This window comes from Protopterus annectens, chromosome 2.part0 (assembly GCF_019279795.1).
Source record: "Protopterus annectens isolate FY-2018-M chromosome 2.part0, PAN1.0, whole genome shotgun sequence".
In the NCBI taxonomy this organism is placed as follows: Eukaryota; Metazoa; Chordata; order Ceratodontiformes; family Protopteridae; genus Protopterus; species Protopterus annectens.
In genome coordinates this window covers 978,079,743-978,106,520 of record NC_056728.1, presented here as the reverse complement: position 1 = coordinate 978,106,520, position 26,778 = coordinate 978,079,743, and the positions used below count along the sequence as shown (strand labels likewise).

At 38.4% G+C, this 26,778-nt stretch overlaps 1 protein-coding gene across 5 annotated transcripts in view; it reads right to left on the bottom strand.

Moving 5' to 3' along the window:
- The window catches only part of NAAA (N-acylethanolamine acid amidase), a 775,135-nt gene that overhangs the window by 71,751 nt on the left and 676,606 nt on the right, over positions 1 to 26,778 (bottom strand). For all 5 annotated transcript variants that reach the window (XM_044061226.1, XM_044061225.1, XM_044061227.1 and 2 more), the window contains one exon: positions 6,023 to 6,114. In XM_044061226.1, coding sequence (XP_043917161.1) covers positions 6,023 to 6,114 — 92 coding nt within the window. The remainder of the gene's footprint in view (positions 1 to 6,022; positions 6,115 to 26,778) is intronic.

The window sequence follows — 26,778 nt, the reverse complement described above, 5'->3', positions numbered from 1 at the left end:
CCCACGGTCGAGTGGCATGCGAAAGACATGCACAGAATGGCGTGCCTTCATTGAAGGTTGAGCATCGAGCTGGCACCTTGGCAATGTAAAAAATCTACTGCCAACCATTAGCAGACCGGAGTTCCACTGTGGCGTCCCCTAACTGGGAAAAGCAGAAAAACAACAACAACAGCAGCAAGTAACTTGAAGTCCCTGTCTATTCCAGAGTGGTGGCAGTACTACCATGCCAGGAAGAAAGCAGTGGGGAATGGAGAATTCTGACAGTCTTTCCTGAGAACTGTGTGTGTGTGTGTGTGTGTGTGTGTGTGTGTGTGTGTGTGTGTGTGTGTGTGTGTGTGTGTGTGTGTGTGTGCTTGCGCATGTGTGTGTGTGTGTGTGCGTGTCTGAAAATTCTTTGCTTGACAGTCAATTACCATTGATACAGGGGTACTAGAAGACTTTAGGTCAAAGAAACAGAGGTTAGAAAGGGCCCTGGCAATGCTTGGCCAAAGATTCAGCTCTGTAAGTGGTTGAATTGCAGCCCGGTCTGAGGGGATATTGGAAATCTGTGCCTAGGACAGCATTACATATTTCCTTTTTGTTCTTGTCACAATGGGTGCACCCTGCCATCCAAAGGTCATAGCACTAGCAGTAGTATTATCATCCACCATGACATTGGTGGGTGTGGTGCCATTGACCCACCACACTGATACACAGGGACATCTACACTCATAGTGTTATGGAAGTGGGACACTCATGAAGTTGATCTATTTGCTATGAGAGAGAAAACAGCCCTCCACTGATTCTTCTCACTACAGTACGGCAGTGGAGAGTTACTATTAGACAGATTATCTATCCCTGGTGTGGAGATGAAGATTCATATATACCTGTCCACTATTACCAATGATTGTGTGCCTGCTAACTTTCAGTTTTTGAGGTCCCCCAACCATTACATAGACAGCCCCAGTCTAGGTGAGACAGATTCTGTGTATATGACAAGACTGCAATTTCCACCAGAATGTCTTGTTCTTCTAGTATTGATGTTGACTTCTTACTTTGGAGAGGTTTTCACAAGGATTTCTTAAATATGATAAGCTTAACCGATACTGGGTTAGCGTTCCTGGTGGCAGGAACAATTTCACTAAGGAATCTTGCACAAATAGACTGAAGGGCAGCCTCTGTAGTAGAACAGCATCAAAGCTGTGAAGTGAGTAAAATCACCTTCTTATTTGCAATTTGTTGAGTAATGCGGGCAGTACTTAAGGTTAAGAATTTCAAAGATAAGGGTATTCTAAAGTAAAGATAACATACTGACTAACAGGGAGCTGGAATAAAAGCATCACAAAACAGAATCATTGGGAAACCTACTGAGTGGATGCCATCATCAAAAAAACTCAAGGAAACATCTAAAAAGAGAGAGTAAAGATCAAGCATGTTGAAAACAACAGACCTACTAGCCATTTAAATTTGCTGATAGATAAGTAGATTTTCTCTAGCAGGCAGACAGAAATGTAAATACATGTCGTATATAGACAATGTATGCATCATCTTTTTAGTGCAGTACTTTCTATAATAATGCAGTCATGGCCAAAAATGCATGTGTAGGTAGAGCAAAGTTATGCTGAGAAATGTAAATGTTGCCCTGTCTGCAGGTAGGCTAGTAACAAAACATTGTTAAATTCATTTATTGACAGTGTTTGCTATGAAATTAATTTTGGAGTTGTCTTATACACTAGCAGGACATTCCTCATTCTGATCTGCATCCTTCCTTCTTTCCCAGTTCTACATTCAGCCATTTTATCACATAAAACTGATGCAGTGAATTGCTTCAGTATTTCAGACTGTTCCCTGCCTTCTGTTGTTTCCTTCCCACTACTGTTTGTCTCAATTGACTCTTTCCTCTCTCTTTTCTCTTTGGTTTGTACCAAATAAAACAGACAACTGCCTAACCCCTTATGCCAGTTACATTTTCACCTTGGCCTTAGTTTCCCTGATTTTCTGCGCTGCCATTCTTCCTACAAATATGTATTGCTGTTTTTTCCCCTTCTTGCTTTCTTCTTCTATGTACACTTTTCCTTGACCCCTTTCTTTATCTTAGGGGTAACTAGGCCCTCTTCTTTTCAACCTTTTTCCTTGCAGTCCTCCTCCATTATTTCTCACACACTATCCCTAAGTATTTCCAAAGTTAGTTTTCTCCCATTGTTTCTTACCATTCCCCCAATCACCTTCTACCCCTCTTTCCCAGTTCATCATAATTTACTCCTTTGTAGTTTTAAACTTGTGTATTTATATGTGGGTTCCCTTGCTGTTCTTGTAAGCTTCCCATATGTCCCCATGAGTTAAAATCTCGTTACCACAGGAACTACACTCCACAGCAGTGCACATGCTTTTGCCACTCAGGCATATACCCTTTGGCAAGCTCCATGAGCATCGAGGAAATCAACATTTATTCCAAATTCAGAAGGCAACCCAAAAAACAGTTCTTCATCCAAGTCAAATGCTCCTGCTTCAACACTGGATACATCATCTAACCTATTTCCTTTCTGAGTGTCTTCTCCTTTCTCAAAATGTATTGAAGATTGATGCATTTTAGAAACTATGTATATTGCATATTGCTCTCTGCTTGATTGTACATCGCACTGTGCTTGTTGTATAAACACAGCTTTTTCTGTGTAATTAGTCTGAACTACTCTGTTATTCCTTGTATTTCTGTATTTTTTGTGAAATATTTTGTATTTCACCCGGGCTGAGTCTGAAATTGGTCAACACTGATAAAGTGCATTACCCCTTTAAATAAAATAGAACTGGTTAAAGCTTCATTCAGATTAAAACTGATTGATGTTTCAACCCCTGAAAGATCTACAAAAAGCATGTATTGCAGGTGGCAAGACCCTCTGCAAATCCACATGAAAAGCACAAACACCTCTTATTTAAATTTAATAACCTATTGCCTCACAAAAAACAGAGAAAACAGAACAGACCCCAGAAGTACACTACTGTCAGTGAACAGGTAAAATCTGCACTGGCAGTAATTTCGTTTTGCAAACAATTCAGTGAGTTGTAAGTCAAACAAACCCTTGAAGCATTTTGCATTATGTACTTGATGACTAGGAAGTTACCCTCAAGTGACATTGTAGTTTCATGATCACTACTGACCTTCCATTTTAGTCAGCTTAAAGGCCAGTATCCTATTGTTCTTGGTGCAGTAATGTGTACACTGAGTGAACTGCTCCTGAATGAGGACTTACATTTATTTATTCTTTCTGCCTTGATGATTTGATTGCCACTGGCAAGATTGAGATTTTCCATTACTTCCATTATGTTTCTGTTCTACTTCCATGTTTTTATTTTATCCACTGTATTTCTGTGTTTGCTTTCTGTATTTCAGGTGACCAGTAAAATAATCTGTCTACCAGCACTCTTCTGCTTTTTCTTTCTATCCTGACTGCAATGATACATTTTCCATCAGCCTCCTCCTAATCTGTTGTTGCCTTTGTAAACCGTTCTTTGTTTTCTGACTCACACAATCTATTCTCTTACATGTCTTTATCTCCCCTTTATTCTGCCACACTTTTTTTCCTCTGCATGTTCTACCATAATATTTGGTGTCCCAGCCCCCTCCTTTTCCTGCTGTCTCTACTTCCTTCCTTTAAGTGTATGTGTGTCTGTCAGTTTTCACTAGGCTACTAGCAGTGGCTAGGACTATTTATAGACACAGACTGCTTTTTGCTTCCTTTTACTATTCTTTTTACTAATCTTACATCATCTTCCTTTACAATTATTCTGCCCATTCCTCATACGTACTTTTCCATCATGGACTTGCTCACAAAAAAAGTACTGAAGGTGGGCTAAGCCAAACAGAAGATGTTCAAATGGATTGTTAAGTACCATATTTTCTGCCATGATCAAGATACCCATTTTTGGACATTCCAGTCAAGAATTACTTGATGGATATTCTCCGTTGCTTTTTTTAAAGCTGTCTCGCTATGTTAAACTCATTTAACATAGCGAAACAGTTTTTAAAAAGCAACGGAGATCTTGCTTTCTCCGTTGCTTTTGCTCACAGCTCTGATGTACTGCATAGGCATGCGCATGCGCAGTACATCAGAACTGCTGCAGGATACCAGACAGCTGTGGAAGGGCAGCAAGGAGGCATTATACAATGCCATTATTTAAGAAAAGTAATTTTTTTTTTCTTAAATAATGTCATTGTATAATAGCAATAACCCACTTCTGGGTGTGGGTAATGCTGGATTTACCCACGGTTGGCTTTGTTTGGCCACTCAGGCTTCCCATCGTGACCAAACCACACCAACCGTGGGTAAATCCAGCATTACCCACACCCAGGCATGGGTTATTGCTATATTATACAATGACCCCCCATTAATATTCAAAAACGTGCACGCTGATTGGCAGTGTGCACGTTGTAAATCTGAGTTATAGTAATGGAAAAAGGTCTGGTTGCCCGGACTTTTTCCATTACTATAACTCTTTTTTTACAGCAACGGAGAAGGCAAGATCTCCATTGCTTCACACTGTCTCGCTATGTTAAATGAGTTTAACATAGCGAGACAGCTTTAAAAAAAGCAACAGAGATTCTCCGTTGCTTTTTTTAAAGCTGTCTCGCTATGTTAAACTCATTTAACATAGCGAAACAGTTTTTAAAAAGCAACAGAGATCTTGCTTTCTCCGTTGCTTTTGCCCACAGCTCTGATGTACTGCGTAGGCATGCGCATGCGCAGTACATCAGAACTGCCACAGAATACCAGACAGCTGCGGAAGGGCAGCAAGGAGGCATTATACAATGCCATTATTTAAGAAAAGTAATTTTTTTTTCTTAAATAATGTCACTGTATAATAGCAATAACCCACTTCTCGGTGTGGGTAATGCTGAATTTACCCACGGTTGGCTTTGTTTGGTTACTCGGGCTTCGCCGTCGTGACCAAACCACACCAACCGTGGGTAAATCCAGCATTACCCAGACCCAGGCATGGGTTATTGCTATAATCCACACTTTCATTAAAAAACTTCATCAGAATATAATAAACATACAAAACCCACAGTTTAAAACCACTGCGAATATTCATTCCCACCAATAGGCACACTACTTCTATTAAACAATGAATCCATCAAGATTTAAAAACAGAATGTTATTTCCTCATAAGTCCTGTTTTTAATAAGGAAACAACATTATTTTTTTAAATCTTGATGGATTCATTGTTTAACTGAAGTAATGTGCCTATTGGTGGGGATGAATATTCACAGTGGTTTTAAACTGTGGGGTTTTGTATGTTTATTATATTCTGATGATTTTTTTTAACGGAAGCGTGGATTAAAGGTTTTATTATGGTAAAACAGAGTGGAGTATACTTTGCTTTCTGCATATTCCATTTTCTGGATTTGGTATTTGTTTTATTCTTTCAGCTGCAATGAAATTAGATGGAAAAGGGTTATTTCACTCATCAGGAAAACAGTATTTCTAGTGAAATCAGGGAACTGCATTTCAACTTGCAAACTCTGACCTACTGTGAGCAAACAAGCTGACTATGGAAAATTGTCATATAAGCACAGATGCCTGCTGAAACTATTGTGAAAGTTTACATTTTCTAGCAGTTTCAGATAAGAAGTAAAACTTTTGCATGATGAAAACGGTCTCTATCACACACAAGTCATCTGAGATGTTGTTTTACTAAACATTTTACATTTGACCCTTGTATCCTTTGGGACGACAGCATAATCCACAAGCAGGTTCCTGAATGCCAGCAACAAACCACTTGATAGACATACAATAATTCACATTTGGGATTGTTTGATTTACATTTTTCAAGAAGTGCCAATCCAGAAGCATAGGCATAGCTTGCTACACTCTGAACAAGACAAAAAAAAACAAAACAGAATAAAAAAAAAAAAACAAAGATTGGGTAGAAAACATATGACTACAAAATCCATCATGTGACATAACCATTTGCCAGCATGATGCAAATATATTTGAAAGAACTACATCAACTCTTCATCATTAGTTATTAAATTACTGATACTTACAAAAATTCATTGTTGTTTATGTTATAGTTCGAACTTCTGTCCTGTACTTTTCTGGGGCAGCAGCACTCATCACTGTTGTGTACACAGTGGAGCTAAAATGCAAAGTTAAAGTTTATAAGTTAAACCTCACAGGTAAACACAGAACCTAATGTTTGCAATATGACAAGACTGTGAATTGTTATACTATTATTCTTATTCATTCAGACCAAAGTTTCAGGATCACATCTAAAATCTGTATTTGTTTCCATTGATTCTTATAGTCATACTACAATGTGATTGATTCAATGACCTGACTTCTCATGACATGTATGTGTTTCTAGCTTCTTTCTCCGCCTTCTGGTTTGCCTTAGGCCCTAGTGGTTAAGGTACAGAGCTGTGACTGAAGTGTAGCCAGCATATGTGAGTTTGAGACCTGCACTCTTCACTTGCATACACTGTGATTCTGGGCAAAGTACTCATCCAGACCAAAGTTCATGGATTACTTCTAAAAATATTGAGTTTTGTTTATTGATTTTTACAGTCAAGCTTGGTTAATTGAATAGCTTGAATTCTTCATGTCAACATAACATGAGTAGTATTTGGCAACATCTAAAGCTGTTGTTAAATTCTTACTTTGAACAATGCAGAATACTAACCAGTGTGTGTGTGTGTGTGTGTGTGTGTGTGTGTGTGTGTGTGTGTGTGTGTGTGTGTGTGTGTGTGTGTGTGTGTGTGTGTGTGTGTGGGGGGGTGGGATAGGAGAGAAAAGAACCAAATCTGTCCCTTCCGGGTGAAAGCTGTATTTAGTTTTTGGATGGGGAGCTAACAGCATAGCTATTAATATAAAGTCTGATGTTGGCATTTATTAATTTTGGTAGACCCTGCATTTTTTTTTTCTTTCTTTTCATCCATCCCACATTCTGACAATGCAACCTCCCACCAGACACTCCTACTGATTCACTTGCTTTCTCAGGGGTGAGAGCCTTACTGTCCATTTATTCCTGCCTATTGGGAAATTAATCCAGTTGATAGCAAGTAATATTGCCATCAGGAATGGTGGGACTATAACTTTTGTACTTTACCCTTAGCATCCCTACTGCAGCTGTGACTTTCACATCATGTTTGTATCAAGTTACTTACGCATGCTTCCATGAAAGCTGACTCTGTGGTGTTACAATGGTTTTCATGGTTCATCCCTGAAGCAACTGTGTGCACTTCTCTTGAAAATGGGCACACCATTATTAGCAGCTCTGCTCCCACCTCCCTATATGCAATCCTCCAGTGCTGGTACTGCTTCCACCTATTAAAACTTGCGTTGTCTGGGACATAGTGCTTTATACCTCTAAACCACAGAGATGGAGCTACTCAGGCTCTGATTTTGCTATATTGATGTAATCAGATGATGACCATGTTACAGATAACAGAAAAAAACACTACAAGAACATTCATGTTAAACACCACTCAGCAGTAACTTATATGGACATAGAGAGAGCATGCAGCCTATACTGAGATGTTACACAACCAAGAACAGAACTGGAAAACCAAGCACTGTGGGGCAGCACACTGCCTGCTACACTATTGTGCAGTCCTGCTTCATGGCAGCATCCAGATCCAATCAAATGGCTAAATGTTAGCAATTTAGGAATGAAACACTCAGCACTCATTCTCATGATCCTTACAGCTTCACAGTATTAATTCTCAGATCTTCTCTTTGGTTTTGCATCATTTAAAAACTCAAATGAGTCAGGATGCTTGAGACTTGCACATGTGCATCTCAAAACACCCATAATGTTGACTTCTAGTATGGCAACTCATGAGTGAACAGCTTACACAACTGGTCTAGCTTCACTCACAGATATTCTTCACAAAAACTGTACCTTATGACACAAATGAAAGCTTAATAGTCAATCTGAAATAGTTAGGCACATATTTAACAAAAGGTTGATAGGTCGGTGGCTGAAGGAAACAGGGACAGTTACAAGAAACCTAGTTCAGGTTCTTCATATTTTTAGGGAGTGTTCTGCTACCCGGTATGCTGTATAAGACACAATTAGATCTGGAGGAATCAAACAGATATCCTTGTAGACAAACTCCCATTGAAGTGAATTAATAATGAAGACATTGATACATTATTAAAACCAGTATCACAAGAGGAGCTTGAACTAGCAAAGACTTCTCATAAGTTAGGTAAGTCACCAGGGACTGATGGAATCCCTGTAAAAGTTTGGAAGTTGTTAAAAGAGGAATGCGTTCCATACTGCTTCAGTTGTGAATCAGATACTAAGAGGCATGGACCTACCACCATCTTGGAAAAGTGGGCAGTTGCTTCAAAAGCAGGGTAAAAAACCCCTCTTCCTTCCTCTTACACACCAATATCTGTATTACACCATGCCTATAATGTTTTTACAGGAACCTTCGGAAAAGAAATGGCAAAAATATTGCCAGATTGGATCAATGTGACTTTGTGAACAGTAGAACCACCTTTGGCACTATAATTATAACTAAATCAATTTCACACTAAGCTGAGCATAAATTATAGACAGTAGGCCAGTAGACCATTCTGGCTGAATAGATAACACAAGCATAACTCCCACTTTCTTCCTCCTAATTTTTGTTTTCCTACCGATTTTCTTGCAGACTTAAATATCAAGGGAGATTCATAAAGGTTGCCACAAAATGTAGACTGTGTGTACACTTAGTGTAGCCTTTTTGAGTTAATAGCACAAAAATGTGGTAGGTATGTTTTTGAATCTTCTTATTCTCTTTCGGCTGTTCCCGTTCGGGGTCGCCACAGTGAATCATCTGCTTTCATTTCTTCCTGTCCTCTGCAAATTGCTCTGTCACACCAACCACCTGCATGTCCTCTCTCACCTCATCCATAAACCTTATCTTAGGCCTTCCTCTTTTCCTCGTACCCGGCAGCTCCATCCTTAGCATGCTTTTCCCAATATACCCAGCATCCCTCCTCAGCACATGTCCAACCCAACGCAATCTCGCCTCTCTGACTTTGTCTCCAAACCGTCCAACCTGATCTGACCCTCTAATATACTGCTTCCTAATCCTGTACATCCTTGTCACACCCAGTGCAAATCTTAACATCCTTAACTCTGCCATTTCCAGCTCTGACTCCTTCCTTTTTGTCAATGCCACCGTCTCCAACCCATACAACATAGCTGGTCTGACTACCCTTTTGTAGACCTTCCCTTTCACTCTTACTGGTTCCCGTCTATCACAAATCACTCCTGACACTCTTCTCCACCCATTCCACCCTGCCTGCACTCTCTTCTTCACCTCTCTCCCACACTCAACATTACTTTAAACTGTTGGACCCAAGTACTTAAACTCATCCACCTTCACCAACTCTACTCCCTGCATCCTCACCATTCCTGTGTCCTCCCTCTCATTCACACAAACATATTCTGTCTTACTCCCGCTGACCTTCATTCTTCTCTTCTCTAGAGCATATCTCCACCTCTCCAGGGTCTCCTCAACCTGGTCCCTACTCTCACTACATATCACAATGTCATCTGCAAACATCATAGTACATAGAGCCTCCTGTCTGATCTTGTCTGTCAACCTGTCCATTACCATTGCAAATAAGAAAGGGCTCAGAGCTGATTCTTGATGTAATCCCACCTCCACCTTAAACGCATCTGTCACTCCCACCACAGACTTCACCGCTGTCACACTACCCTCGTACATATCCTGTACCACTCTTACATACTTCTCGGACACTCCTGACTTCCTCATACAATACCACAACTCCTCCCTAGGCACTCTATCATATGCTTTCTCCAAGTCCACAAAGACACAATGCAGCTCCTTCTGACCTTCTCTGTACTTCTCCATCAACACTCTCAGAGCAAACATCGCATCTGTAGTGCTCTTTCCTGGCATGAAACCATACTGCTGATCACTAATCATCACCTCCCTTCTTAACCTAGCTTCCACTACTCTTTCCTATAACGTCAAGCTGTGACTGATCAGTTGTATCCCTCTGTAGTGACTACAGCTCTGCACATCACTCTTATTCTTAAAAATAGGTATCAAAACACTTTTTCTCCACTCCTCAGGCATCCTCTGACTTTCCAAGTTTTCATTAAACAACCTGGTTAAAAACTCCACTGCCATTTCTCCTAAGCACCTCCATGCTTCTACTGCTATGCCATCTGGACCAACAGCCTTTCCATTTTTCATCCTCTTCATAGCTGTCCGTACTTCCTCCTTGCTAATCTGCTTCACTTCCTGATTTACTGTCCCCACATCAGCCAACCTTCCCTCTCTCTCATTCTCTTCATTTATCAGCCCCTCAAAGTACTCTTAGTAGGTATGTTTTTGAGTACAGACCATATACATTTAGTGTAGGTGTTCATGAATCCAGCCCAGTGTAGCATGTACTGAATTGGTAAGGGCTTTATTGTCATTATTGTTTACATGAAATTTTAAGGACAGTGATGGATTGAGTATTAGGCCTAGCTAGTTATATAGTGGACTTTTTCCAAAGGGCAATTACTTTCCATGTGGGTAACTGCATACCGTACAACCCTGCTAATTTAAATATACCAACTCTGAGCTTGCACAATACTGGAGGATGCAATAATTCCCTTATCCCTGGTATTCAGTGATCTTGGACAGATACTAGACTTTCACTACTCTGAACTGCATCAGCATTTCAATTGATCTCTTTAAATCAAACAAATGCATTAAAACAGAGTGCACTTCAATATATGACAGAGAGAGAAAGATTTACAGGACAACAAGCACAACACAGATATCACATGTATTTTTTTGCCTCTGAGCTTTATCTGTCTGTGCATGCAGACCACTGAGACCTCATTTCATTGATCTTGAACTCATTTGTTCCTGACGCAGTTGCTGTCCAGCTGCACTGAGGCAAAGCTGACTGGAAGGAGACATTATCCAAACAGCTATAAAGGAACTTGTGCTTCTGTCAATCCTCAGCCATCCACAGACTGCCAGAAAGCATATATTTTTCCTAATGTACTGATGATCTGGCTTCATCCCTCCCCTCAGATTAGGACAAGCTGTGTTTTAGGATGGTTTCTAATTGTCCTCAGGATGAAGAAGTACCCAACACCCATTCACAAAAAGACAACCAACATAACTAAATTCATTGCTATAGGGTGTTTCCATCATGTCCTTAAGTTCATTCATAGGTGTATGATGTGAATACAACCTTACTGAGGACGGGTCTGCTATGGTCTCCTCCAATATATACACCCCCCCACACACACATATATTCCCTTGAGAACTACTGCTGCTACTGATCTGGGATTACTGAATACATACAACTCACATAGACTTCCTCCTAGTAAGGAAAGGGGGCAGTGATATAGATCAGAGATTGAAAAGTTATCCCCAGTGAAACAGTTGGCCCACAGCCTACACCACTAGTGGCCACAATCATTTGCAAGCAGTGCTCAGAGGAAGCTCTAAGGTCAACAGAGATTAGACTGAAGACCTTGAATTTGACTGGAGTGAAAGCACAAGATTTCAAAGAATACTCAATGCCCTAGCACTTCAGGAAGAGGAGGAAATAGGTGGAATTGGTGAAGAATGCCAGCATTTCAAAACAACATCTGTGAAGGTTATAGGACAGATATGTGGCCAAACCAGGTGTGGAAATAAGGTAGCTAAGGATGATAGTGGTGAAATGCAGATGTCCAGGAAGTTAACAAAAGGAGAAATGCAGGAAAAAGAAGCTATAGAAAATATGGATCAGTCTAAGATGGAATACTGGTCGACTAACAATGAGACAAAGAGAGTAACTGAAACAGCACCTAACAAGGCATCAGAGACACTCTACTAGCTTCTGGAAAGTGACTCAGCAGATGGCACAAAGCAACTCTTACAGGTAGCAAGGCAAAGACAAAGATAAAGAAGACAGACATCTGACACCCTTCATAAGGGATGCAAGCAACAACCTACTTACTAGTTCATGGAACTTCAAAGGCAGATGGAAGGAGTACTTCCAGAAGCTTCTGGATGAAGAAAACCCCTCAGACGGTTTACTGCCCCAGACACAGCCTATGATGACAGAGGAAGAAGAGCCCACCCTAGAAGAAGCTTCTGGAAGTACTCCATCCATGAACTAGTAAGTAGGCCTAAAGCAGATGCCCTATGCTGACCATCTAAAAAAACCTCCAGCTATACTCTGTGGCATATCGTCTACTCAGAGGCGATCTCAAGGCCATGTCAAACCCTGAGCTGTTGGACATGCTCCACTTAAAGAAATCCCAATCCTTCAGAGACACACACTCCAGGGATCTAAACTTTGTCATCACAATGAACAAAACATGCTGGAGGGATAGTTTCCTGACCCAGAGCCTCCCCATACTCTGGAATACACTGCCCATACATGTCAAACAGAGTACCTCCTTGGTTCTCTTCAAAATGAACCTTGACGATTGGATGGGAGAGAGGAAATTCATCCCGGAGAAAATGTCAGTCACCCTGCTAGACAGGGGTTCAGGGAAGTAAATATTATGGGAAGAAATATCCAGGGAATTGTTATGGCTAGGCTTGTATAGGCCCTAGGGCTGATAGCCTAGTACCAACCTATGAACCTATGTGAGAAAATGATGTAATGGAAAGCAGGAGGCTCAGGTGAGGTCATCACAGATATGATCAAGATGCTGGGTGATTTTAGGGGAGAAATGGTTCCTGAGGGTACTCACAGCAGTATGGAGAAAAAGCCATATCACATATGACTGGAGAATAATCATTGTAGTTCCAGTGTGCAAAAACAAAGGGGACATTCAGAACTGTGGGCAGTAAAGAGATGTCAAACTCCTGTCACACTGCATGCAATTGCTGGAGATGGCGACTGCTAAATGAATATATGGAATAGTAGAAAGTAACATGGGAGATGATCAATTCAGATTCAGATCAGGATGCAGTACAACTGACCCAGTGTTTGCATTGAGAAGGATAGCTGAGAAGAAGCTAGAGATGAGGAAAGAGTCAAACCCTAGACTTGGAGAAAGCATACAACAAGGTCCCATGAAAGCTGATTTGGGCAGTCCTGTCCCATAAATATCAGTATAAGTAGTGCAGTCTATATACAAGGACTCCATAACAAAGAGTTTGGACTCACACAGGGGTTATCAGTAGAAGAGGGTCTGCCTCACGGTTCAGCTCTGAGCCCATTGTTGGTGATGAACTACATTAGCAAACAAGTTGGAGGACAGAGATCAACAACACTGCTAGAAGCATTGCAAGTAGACTCTGAACAGAAACTTCAGCAAATTATAGCAGAATGGAAGACAAAACTGAGGGTTTATGGGACCATTGTCATGGCAGGAAAAATTGTGGGACAAGTTAAGAGCTTCAGATATCACGGGGGAGTGGTTGAGCACAAGGGAAGTCTGAATAAGGAGATCAAAGCTAGAATCAGAGAGGCTGCAGCCAAATGGCACAGAGTGTCGGGTATAGTTTATGAGAGAAGAATGCCAAAGAGCTGAAAATAACAATAGTGTTCACTGAAACAGTGATGCAACACTTCCAGAATACCTTAAAAACCATTCATTCCAACCACATTACATAATTTAAGCAGTTTCATTCCAGCATAAAATGAAATAGAAATTCATCAGGCTATTGATAAAAAAGTAGCATTTTCCATCCTGTTCTAAAAATAAGGTGCGTATAAAAGAAGTGATGCAGCCAGTCATTTTGTATGGCATAGAAGCCTGGACAGTGAAATCAGTACAGCTGAAGTTACGATGGAAACGAAGGGCTGGAGGTGGACACTGTGGGACACAGGAAGAAAATGAGGACATTAGAGCACAAGCCAAGGTAGCTCCAAATGCAGAGGTCAGACAGAACTGATTACTGTAGTTCAGGCACATGGGCAGGAAAGCAGAAAATGATTTGGTGAAGAAGATTTTGGAGAGACAGGATGAAAACCAGAGGAAATGAGAACATCCAGCAAAGAGATAGATGGATTGTTTGGGAGAAGACCTGTGGCAGTCAAGCATGATTATTGTAGAAGGCAGGCAATTCTCACTTAATCAACAGAGGTGATGACAGCTGACACAACATCCTGACATAATTTAGAAAACAGGAAAAACAGGATAGATGATGGTGCTGTCCCTTCTTCTACACCAATGTTACTGTGCAAGACACCCCTTACACGTTAGCAATAGGATGTCTGGAAACCACCTTCCCCTAAGGATGGCCAAGTCAGCATATACTGTTCACCCCCCCACACACACACACAACCGGGTTCTTCAACTGCCTGAGTCATTAATCAAATTTAGATTATCTGGGTTGCTTTTATGGCTTTATCTCTCTATGTTACACTGCCAGGCTATAGATAATATAACTCCCAGAAAAAGTATCCAAATATTCAAGATAAATGCCCCACTCAAAAATATGAATAGTTCACAAGCAAAACACAGAGCAGAGCAAAACAAATGGCTGGAATCCAGGTCAAAATACTTTATTAAATAAAATAAATATTAAGCGTTTTCACAGTATATCATACTGCTTCCTCAGATGTTCCACTTCAACAGTACACCATGCATTTACATAGCAGCCTCCATTTCATTCTGATTATCATTAATTGAACATTTATTAAACACTAACCAAACATCTGCCCTTTGCTAAACACTGAACTAAAACCAATATATTAAAATAGTTATTGCTTGTTAAAATATTAAAACCTCTTATACATATAAATACAAATAAAGGGGCATATATTGGATTCTACTGGTGCACAAATATAAAAAAAACTTTTTCCATCTAGGTTCTAGCTTTCAACACAGGTTTTAAAGAGACCTTATCATTTAGTCCCTTACCACAATCTGCACTCAGTCTAACTATCCACCTAAACTCATTCACCTCAGTTCTATTCTGGACATCACCCATCCTTTCAGCCACCTTAATTTTATCTACAATCAGGAACTTTAAACTTGTTCATTACATGTTTGACCAAAGCATTCATTATCACTTGGTTATTAATATCATATAAATGATCTCTTATTCTGTTCTTAAGTTTCCTGTCTGTTTTTCCTACATAGAATGCTTTGCTTACCTGGCAGTGTGCCAAGTAAACCACATGCTCTAGCTCACATGTGCCCTCAATTCTAAAAATAAAAGTTTTTGGGAAATCTGGCTGCTCAAACTTCCCTGTAGTATCAATAAATTTGCAATAATTGCATCTATGGCAGGGCATAGTGGCTCTTGGGATCCCTCCATTCCCATGTGGAATTACATCTCTTGGGTAGCATAGCATCCTCTTTATATTTCTCATGTTCTTAAAAAGAAATTTCTGGTTAGATCCTATTACGTTCTTTATTTCTTGGTCTGCTGTTAAGACTGGTCAAAACTTCTTAAATATCTAGCACTGGTCTAACATTGCTAGCATAAAGTACTGGCATTATAACTACACTTCTATTTCTATCCCTCATATTTGTTTTTTCCACATGTATATTTTCTGAGAAATAGGGTCTTGCTTCTGTGTCTCTGAGTCATTGCACCTGTGCCAAAATAGTTGAAACTCTTCTTTCATTATACCCCGTGTCTATCAACCTTCTCTCTAGTTGTTGTAACTCTTGTTTAAAGCCCCCACTTTCAGCACTCAGTCTCGATACTCTGATCTCCTGCCCTTTCATATGTTGTCATATATGTGTGGGGGATGCATACTCTTCCCATGCAACAAACTGTTTCTGCAACAGTCCTTTCTATGTACCTTAGTATAAACTCTTCTATCTATTTGTTTAACGACCTTCACATCTAAGAAATCTATCTCCTCCTTTGAATAGTAAATGGTGAACCTTAAAAATGGTACAGAATTATTTCTAAATTCATAAAAGTTTTAATTCATCCAAAGTGCCTACCCATGCCATAAAAAGATAGTCAACAAAATGTCGATAAAAGCTAATATGTACTATTCAAACAGTCCATTTAAAGCAGACTTTTCTTCCCAAACTGCCATCACAATGTTGGCATAGCTATTGGCACATGAGGTGCCCATAACTACACCATCCTTCTGTAAATATATCTGACAATCAAAAATAAACACTGTTTTCTAATACTGTCTCCATCAGGAGGCACAATAAATCAATTGTTTATCAACTTTTGCTGATCTCTTCAAATATTGCTGCAGCATCAATAACCCATTGTTGAACAGCAAATGTAACTAAAACCACTGTCTCTATAATTACTCTTTCCTTAAAAAAATAAATACATATCCTTTATAAACTGTTTTGAATCCCTTACAATAACTGGATTATTGTGTAAAAGTGGCCTCAGTTTCTTCTCTAGAAAAATTTAAATTGATTCTGTGCACCAACTCTTCCCTGAGACTAGCACTCACTGGGTCCTTATATATTTTCCATACTGTTTTTATTATTGGTATTAATGGTTCACTAAAAATAAAATATTCAAACATATCATGTTTTATGCTTCCTGTCATCAAACACTAATTCAACATGTTATAAATTCTATTAACCATTGCACATACATCATTGTGATTAGTTTTTGTATAGACTTCAACATTACTAGTATAGACTACAGCATTTGCTTCATTGTTGAAAATAATAATAATGGTCCATGACAAGTACAGGTCCACCTTTGTCCGCTGGATGTATCATTATGGTTTTATCATTTTATATGTTTTTCAGCGCTTCCTTTTCCTCGTTACCTAAATTCACAAACCTTTTACCAGTTCTGTGCATGTCACCATTATAAACCATTTTGTACAGTCATTCCATGCATAACTTTTCATATACCATTAAAACAGGGTGGCTCATCGGCATGAATTTGCTCAGTTTAACTAATCTACTATTTTGGTCATTAGTACCATATATACGTTTCAAAATTACTGTCCTGAGAAACATAGGTGCTGTTGAAGACGGGGAGGGGGTGCAGAGGGTGAGAGGGGCACTTAGTGATCTAAAAAGAGCAAATTTTTATAACTATTTAGTACCACAACATAGGTTCACTTGGAGGACATTTTAAGCTTAGCCAGTTCCCTTTTGGTGTTTGAATTAACATTTTCTGATAGGTAAGACCAATTACATGTCTGATAAAATTATATTAGCCTGAGTGAGAATAGCTGTGATCATACCATAGATAATTTGTAGGGACCCATGTAAAGGATGCAGCATTTAGGAACTGCCTCTATCCATTAGTGGCATGAGGGGCAATTCTGGAGTACATTTTCTATTGCCCATGCTTAGATCCAAGTTGCATATGAATATGGATGGATGAGCTTTGTTTTATTTTTATGGATAGCCTGTTCTGAAACAGTGTTAGCCTCTGTGATATATATCCATCTCTCCACAACATTCAGTCAACATTCAGTTTAGATACCTGGACTGAGTATTTCTGATGCCATTTGACTTGTTGATGTTCAGTAGGTCCATCTGTATTAGGTCAGAGGATGTCTTGTATGCCAGGCATGTCATCTCTAAGCACTCTGTAGGATACTGAGTATAGTAATAAATCTTTGAGGTGGTCCATGCAAGACCTATTGTTTAGGACTTGTATCCTTTTAGTAAAGTATCTCTGAATGTATTCCAATTGTTGCATGGGGCTGGACAGATACATGCAGAAGTGGGCATTATACAAAATGATTGACCTAATGAGAGCTTTGTAATGGGGGACAACAGCATCTCTAGATCTAGTCACAATCAATTTTACTTATAAGCTGTGCAATATAGAAAGGCTTTCTTATGACTTTTGGCACATGTTGGTCAAAAGTTAGGTCGCTGCACTCATAAGTTCCCAAATGCCAAACAATTGAGTCAGTTCTCAGAGGGCATTGTCATGATTTTGACACCAGTTATTATTTGGGACAAACATTCCTGCATGATGGTTAAGTAATTTGGGGATTCAATAACTGCTCCTAGCTTGCAGTCATCTCAGACTTAGCCAGCCAAAGCCCTTTGGTATTTCCTTTTACTTTTCAGATGTATATGCCAAAAAGAAAAAGTCTCAGCACCGAACCGTGGCTGACTCCATTGGTGACTGGTCTCTTCTCCTATTTTGATCTCCTGCATCCTGTGAGCAAGTTGGCAATCCAGCTAGTGATGCAAGTGTTTGCTCCTACATTATTCATCTTTTGTACTACACCTGAGTAGGGGATTGTGTCAAAAGGCTTGGCCAGGTCAAGGTAATGTGGTGTGAACTGTTTTACCTTCATCCATTGCTTTGGTAACAAGAGTAAAGCTTAAAATTTGCCCATGATTTTGAGCCTTTTAACTTTCCTATGGGCTGTTTTCCAACACATTTTTAGGGCCATGCATACATGTATGCTTTCTCTGATTCACCTTCCTGATTGTATTAAATTATATTCCTTGTATAATTAAGCACCAATTGTTGGAATGTGTTTTAAATTTGTAGTTTTGAACAGTCTTCTAGTAAACAATGAAACAAAATGTATGAACCAATAATGACAAAACTACCCATTTCAGAAAATTTCAGCCATAAAAAGGCCACTCAAACGTCTGTCATTACAATCCACCAATATCAGTTAATAAGCAAAATATCTGCAGAAGTCAGTCATCTAAATACTTCCACATTAAAGGGATCTCTTACTAATGAAGAGGTTGCTGCTAGGTAACAACTTTATATTTCATCATTTCATCTACAAATAAAGTGGCTGTTGTCTTGAAGAATAAATTGCCTATGTTACATTAAAAAATGATAAACTAGTAATATTGCAATAGGGAATGGATGACAAACTGATAACAGGTTTATAGTTACTAGGTAACTCCTCTGAAGGAGGACATTCACAGGACTGCAGCATCCACTCCCTTTAAAGTACAACATCGTACAATATCAGCGATCCATATGCATACCGTGGGAGTAGAACTCACAGCCTTCTGCATCAAAAGTAAGGCTACTACCTGTTCTGCTACTAACAATGCAAACAGACTTGGAATAAGCAGCACTAAACTTCTTTTCCCCTGAAGCTCTCAGCTCCTTGTAAATGTTTTTTAATTATTTAACATTTGTTTATCAGGAAAGTCCAATTTGGAACGAGGCCAATTTTCAGCAGAGGCCCAGGCAGAAATGCTCCAGACAAATGTCTTTGTAACATGGAAGGAAACCCACATAAACACAGGGAGGACATACAGACTCCAGACAGAAGGCACCCCAGCCAAGAATTGAACCAAATAACCTCTTGCTATGAGGCAACAACACTACAACTGCACCATCCACTTGACGCAATTAAATCTTTCAATTTCACAGCAGAAGAAATCTGGAAAAAGCCAAAAATTATTGGGGGGGGGGGGCAAAGGCCCAAAACCAGGGACACATTTTAAATATTGTTGTATAATCTTAGAAAGTTGCTAAAATAGTGTTTTGTGTTACCATGTGTTTCCAAAAAAGATAGGAAGACTGAAACTTAAAGCGCTATCAGTACATAGTGAATTCTGTTCTCACTGATTAATCTAGATGGTTGAGAGCTATGGACTCCACTCCCTGAATCAGAGGTTGTGGTGTGGGGAAGAGAATGCAGGCTGTTGTAACTAAGGTACATGATTTGAGCCTAGGTAATCCTAACCACCAGAGTAACTGGGGCATTTTACACACATGCCCACTCACCCAGCAATTTCATAACAAATAATGAATGAGCCCAGCAGCAATTTCATAACATAAATAACAAACGAGCCAAGTAGTAGTTTCATAACATGCTTAATACAATGTATCCTAATTCTCAAAGTACATTAAGAAATGCAGTATAGCACATCCTAAGCAGTCAAGGTACTAAGAACACAGAAAGGGAAAATATTTATAAAGGTAATGGTGTTTCAGGTTACATAAGCAGTCTGTATGTGACTCACCTAAGTAGTATAGGTACTTCCAAGTGATGTCACCTGAGATTCTCAGTGTAAGTAGGGCACCATAACGAGTATTTATGAAGTAGTATCACTGTAGTGTAGTTCAGTTACACTGGCAGTACTTTTTAGCTTCTGGTCAGTAATCTTTCTATTATCAGTTTTAATATGAGAATCAACAGTAGGTACAACACATAATACCTTGTTCAATATTCAGGCTTTTATACGTAGTAACATGGGTATTAATAAATGTTCATTTTCTATATTCAGTTTACCCTTGCAAGAAGGTGAATAGGTAGTAGTTATAAGTGTGTTATGAAGTTATTGCAAGCACCCTTAATAAAATGCCTGCCTATGCAGTTTACCTCAGTTTCTATAAGGGAGGAAAATCAAGTATGCCTTTGAGCAGCCTCTTTAAAGAACTGGTTTCATTAGTTGTTCTTATATTATGAAGTAAAAAGTGGTTGATGTGAAACAACTTTAAATAGAAATATGCACTTGTTATGTAAATCTTAATTCCCTGAGCTACCAAATGGAATTACCTGCACTGGACTTTTCACAACTATGCTGCTACCACAGAATCAGACTGTTATACTGGTAAACAAACTTTTGTAAGCAGCTTTTATATGGATAATTTACTTTACTTTGTGAATGAATTACATTTATTCTCAAATGAATTAACTGAATTTCATATACCACTCTTACAAGCTTACTTGCTCAAACAGACTGCACAAATAAGTCATGATAATGATAAGTTAACGAACGAGCCCAGCAGCAGTTTCATAACATAAATAACAAATGAGCCCAGCAGCAATTTCATAACATAAATAAGGAGCCCAGCAGCAGTTTCATAACATAAATAACGAATGAGCCCAGCAGCAGTTTCATAACATAAATAACAAATGAGCCCAGCAGCAATTTCATAACATAAATAAGGAGCCCAGCAGCAGTTTCATAACATAAATAACGAACGAGCCCAGCAGCAGTTTCATACCATAATTAAGGAACGAGCCCAGCAGCAGTTTCATACCATAAATAAAGAGCCCAGCAGCAGTTTCATAACATAAATAAATGGAACAGTGCTTACTGTGGGCAGCAATGATGTAATTAGAAACCTGCGCATGTTTGTGTTTAAAAAATTCACGTTAGCACGAGACACATGCATGAGTCCTCCATTGGGTCCTAAAACAGGCTTTGCACCTGTAAAAGTGGGAGGCCATTCCCTCCCCCTTGCTTTATGGTTCTGGCTCCTATGCTGAGAAAGCATTTTAAGTCTATAATATAATCAGTTACCATCGTCATGCTCACTGGTATGAAATACTTCTCCAATACAACCTTTTCTGCTGCATTTAACTGTCTGTTGGAGATATTCCAAATCAATGACTCCCTTGGCAGAAACCACATCTTCTTCAAGGTATGAGTTGTATTGAGGTCCACCTCCTGTTTCCTCTTCAGATGTGTGCATCTCCTCGATCTATGTCTGTTGTTCTGGGTCTTGCTCATGATAGGTAAAGGGTATGTGTGAAAGCCTGGCTCCTGTTCTTTATCATTTATGGGTTTCTGTCTCCCTCTAGTGGTTTCAGGTGATTCCTTGGTCGCTGGTACACTGACAGGTACTAATGCAGCACTAAGGGGCCAATAAGATGTCTTTCTTCTTGCCCCCATTAAGTGCTCTGCATTCCCTTCTAATTCATTTGTTGATATATTTTCTTGCCCAACTCCACTTGGATTGGAAGTATCATCTATTGCGTTTTCTGTTATTTTCGTTATATCCAGTGTTTTTACTTTACCGACCACACCTCCAGTGGGTGTTGTCTCTGTTCTAACCCTCTCATTGGCTGGTTTCACTTCTCTCAACCACGCAAATACATGACCATTAACAAAGTCTTTTTTATCCCTCTCCAATTTCATAGTTTTCACTTGCAATAATTTATGTTCATAAATTGAGAGTGAATCAATGCTATTGCTTAATCTGTTATCCACCATTTCAGGAGGAAACATACTGTACAGCTCATTTTGAAGGGAGAGAACCTTTTCAGTAGTCTCTCTCTCTTCCAGTTTGAAAACGTCAATTGATAATCTCATATAGTTAAAACTCATCTCAATGTTTAACTTTTGCCACCGGTCCAATAATTCTGGATATTTTTCTCCGTACATGGGCATCTTTAAACCCCCTTGGGATGACTTTCAACTTAAGGCAGGCTTTCAAATGGAATCGCTGTAATTGCAGGTGATTCAGTTTGTACAGTCCGTCCTCGAGCTGAGTCAATGTTTCACGTAATTGTGTTATGTTTACCTGTTCTGTAGTCTCTCCTTTCTGGGTTATAAATGGATCTTCTACTAACAAAGGATTAATTTATCTGTTCAAACACTCTTTCAATCTCTCCATACAAAATCCACCTTTCCTGGGTGCCAGGCTTATCCCTGGTACGTTATCTAATTCCACATTGGACACACCTCCTTCTGACATTGATCTGGAGTCATGGATAAAGAAAATAAATGCAACTCTCAGAAAAAGTACCCAAAAACTTCACATAAATGCCCCACTCAAAAATATGAATAGTCCACAAGCAAAACACAGAGTGGAGCAAAACGAATGGCTGGAATCCAGGTCAAAATACTTTATTAAATAAAATAAATACATAAGCGCTTTCACAGTATATCTTATATCCATAGATGCAATTATTGCAAATTTATTGATACTACAAGGAAGTTTGAGCATCCATATTTCCAAAAAACTTTTATTTTTAGAATTGAGGGCACATATGAGACAGAGCATGTGGTTTACTTGGCACACTGCCAGGTATGCAAAACATTATATATAGGAAAAACGGACAGGAAACTTAAGAATAGAATAAGAGATCATTTATATGATATTAATAACCAAGTGACAGCGAATACTTTGGCCAAACATGTAATGAACAAGTTTTAAGTTCCTGATCGTAGATAAAATTCAGGTGGCTGATGTCCAGAATAGAACTGTGGTGAATGAGACTAGGTGGATAGTTAGACTGAGAGCAGATTGTGGTAAGGGACTAAATGATAAGGTCTCTTTAAAACCTGTGTTTAAAGCTAGACCCCTAAATGGATAAAGTTTTTTTTTAATTTGTGCACCAGCAGGCTCTAATATATGCCCCTTTATTTGTATTTATATATACAACAGGTTTTAATATTTTAACATGCAATAAATATTTTGATATGTTGGTTTTAGTTCACCGTTTAGCAAAGGGTAGATGTCTGGTTAATGTTTAATTAATGTTTAATTAATGATGATTAGAATGAAATGGAGGCTGCTATTTAATTGCATGGTGTACTGTTGAAGTGGAACATCTGAGAAAGCAGTAAAATATACTATGAAAGCGCTTACATATTTATTTTATTTAATAAAGTATTTTGACCTGGATTCCAGCCATTCATTTTGCTCCACTCTGTGTTTTGCTTGTAGACTATAGATAATATACATGCATTCATTTTATATATTATTTATTTTAATATATTGGCTGAGTCACTAATCAAATTTAGATTACCTGGGTTGCTTTCAGGGCTTTATCTCTCTATGCTACATTGACAGGCTATGCCTGATACATGTATTCATTTTATATATATATTTATTTATTTTAATGTATTGGCTGGAGTTTTTTTCTATAACAAGCGGTATCTTCATTTTTTCACATTAGTGTTATACGTCAATGTCATATAACTTAATATTCCTTATTTAAGTATACTGTTAATGTATGACACTGGCTTCAGAGTATTTCACCAACCTTGCTGCTTCATACATGTATGTGCACACACACACACACACACACACACACACACACACACACACACACACACACACACACACACACACACAGTTTCATGGCAGGGACTAGTGATACCTTTCTAGTACCGGCTACAGAAAACAGCCTAGCACATCAAGAACACAGTTACTGCCTACTCATAAAATAAGCCAACTAAATATAGTTGTTTGTTAGCAATGGCTAAAGCACGCTTCAAAAGGTAAAAGTCAACAACTAATGATGTCCCAGGTTTAGTAAGTATAACTAATAAAAAACTACAACCAGAAATTTTTGTATTTAATAATAAATCTATTCAATTGAAATAAATAAAACTGAGCAATATATTTTGTAAGATTAAATATACAGCAAATAAATACCCACACAAGGGAATAAAGATTTAAACAGATGTCATTGCAAAAAATAGTTGACTGCAGTTAATTTTGATCCTCAGACACTACTAGCTAGCTGAAGGTCTTTTGTATTCTGTATTCTTTATATATCTGTCTTAAAAGTATATAGCAGATGGGGAGAACTTGAAGCAATAAATCCTTGACATCAGCTATCAGGCAAAAGAAAGTGTTCTGTATACACGCCACAGATAGAATGCAGTTGCTGTTGAGAGCAGCTGTCCTCTGAGCTTAAAAGAGTCGCACACTGTGCATTACCTGCTTCTCCTTTTTGTTTTGAATGCAAGCTTCTTACTTCCACAGTCATTTAATTCTTAGAGGCTGCAGCTAAGTAAGATAATCCATAAAAAGAAAACGAAAACTACGCAAATGTTTACAAGTAACAGTTTCATTTTATGAGGCTTTCTGTAACTTTGCTAAAAATAACAACTGTAGATTTTTACACTCTTTTTTTTTTTTTTTTTGTCTACATTGTGTATGTTCTATAGCCTGCAAGATTTACTGGAAGCAACTATCATATATTTCACACAACTCTTGCATTTAAAACTACAGATTTTTGCATTTTCCAGTCTATTTTACTGATAGACAATGATGACTTCATACAACCTGTCACAGATCATGTACTTGTTGAACATTTCTTATTTGATTTATACATCCTCTCTATGTAATCTGTTTTACATTAACAGAGTTTCCTTGGGTTCCAGTTCTTGAAACAAATTTCCCTATTTGCTATTTGTCTGACTTGTAGTCTGTGGTCAGCATTTTTACTTATTTATTTACCCTATTTAGTTTGTTGACATATATAATACAGTTGGGCAGGAACCATTTTCTGTGGAGGAACTGGGAAAAAAGCTCCTTGTTAGTATTGTAGTCAGATAAAAGACAATACAAGTATGCAACATCTTAAAAATTAAATGTTACATATTTCCAATTTGTGGCAAAATTTCTCAGTTGCCTTTTCTGTGTATAGTAAGATTGTGTTTTACAAGCAAATCTTCACAACCTCGTATTAATAATTCCATCCTGGAACACAGATTTATGTTTATGAGCAAAATGGCTGGTGTTGTTTTGTCGGTTATTTGTATAACATTATGATAAACAAGCACATAATTAGGGAAGCACAATAGCTTAATAATAAGATTTCTGCTTCAGGCTGCCAAGGTGTGAGGTTCTGTCTTGACAGCTAGTCATGATTTGGTGAGGTTTTGCATAAAGTTTCTCAAATTTTCTTTCAAAAACAGGGTAACTAACTGGCTACAGTAACTCACCTGTATATAGTATCTACCCTTCCCTTGAGATCTAGGTCATGGCTTGAAAAGGTCTGAGAAGGGCCTACCCAGCTAAGAAGCAAACAAAATAAATTCATCTTCTATCTTGTGCTGCATGGCTTACTACAGGGCAATGGTCTTCAACCCTTAAGAACACAAGATCATACTTAGAATCACATATGGTACAATATCTGCCTATGGAAAAAAATATTGCTTTCAGCAAACTCAAAAAGTTACTTTGGAAAATTCAGGACTTTAAATGGTAACTACAATGTAAAATTCTGATCATTGACTTGCAAATTAAAAAATTTGTATTTCCCTACTAGTTTATTTTTTGTAATAATCAAAACTTTATTGAGCAATGAAGTCTATCAATGTTTAATACCCAATTTACAAGAAACCATTTCATACAATTGTTACATCACTCAGAAGTAATTAGACTATAGTCTAGAATACGAACTGTGTTGTGCAAAAAAGTTATTAATAGACTTTAAGAAACATTATTTTGTTCAGAAAAATAAGCAAATTAAGGGACCAATTTCTCTTTGACTTTCTCCCTAGTTTTCGTGTCTTCAGTACACAATTCCTTGTCTGTTTGTTCAGTCATCAGTGCAACTAGTGCATCAAGAACTGGAGGGAGTGTTGATTTCCACTTTTCTGTTATTCATTTTTTAGGTAATAGTAACTCCTGGTTTAATAATTTATTGCAGAACATGATAATGTGGAACGATCCACATAACTCAACAAAAATTCAACCTGTGTAATTTTCACATGTTCTCTACAAATAGTATCAGAGACACACTATGTAAAGATCCTGAAGTTAGATAGGGACATTCCCAAAAAATATTAGACCAATTAATGGTGCCTCCCCTTAAACGTTTTCAACATTTAGACTATGCTCCAGGAACATTCTTGACAGCCTCACTAGTGTAGAAAAATATTTAAACTGGCATTTTCATCCAAAAAAAAGTATCTATGGGAACAAGTCAGATATCTTTATTTATTATTAACAGATTAAAATAAATAAATAATCTTTGGGCCAATAACATGTAATACCACATCAGAGTGGAAATTGAAATCTTCTATTCTCTTTCCCAAAGAAATCTATGCATATCCAGTATTTTTTCCTTTAGAGTTATTAGATTTTATATAAGAGACTTATATTTCCAACAGAGTGAAAATTACCTGTCCTTTTCTAGAACAGCCAAAGAACCCATGTAGACAAATCTAAACAATTTATTTTCAGCTAGTTTATGGGACAGTCTGGTGTGATGTTGTAAATCTTGCTGACAGGAATGAAACCTGTGCCAAAATGTACCCAGGAGAATATATTTCCATTTTCCAGTAGCTGTTCCCAAAATGTTATCCCATGAATGTTATGTTTTTTCACATGTGAAACTAAGTATTGGTTCCATGGTCCACAGTGCTGGGTTTAAGTACCTGGCAAAATATCAGTTATTCAACTTAACGTCCTTGTGACATCAAAGGTTCTCTGGGCTGCCAAAACTA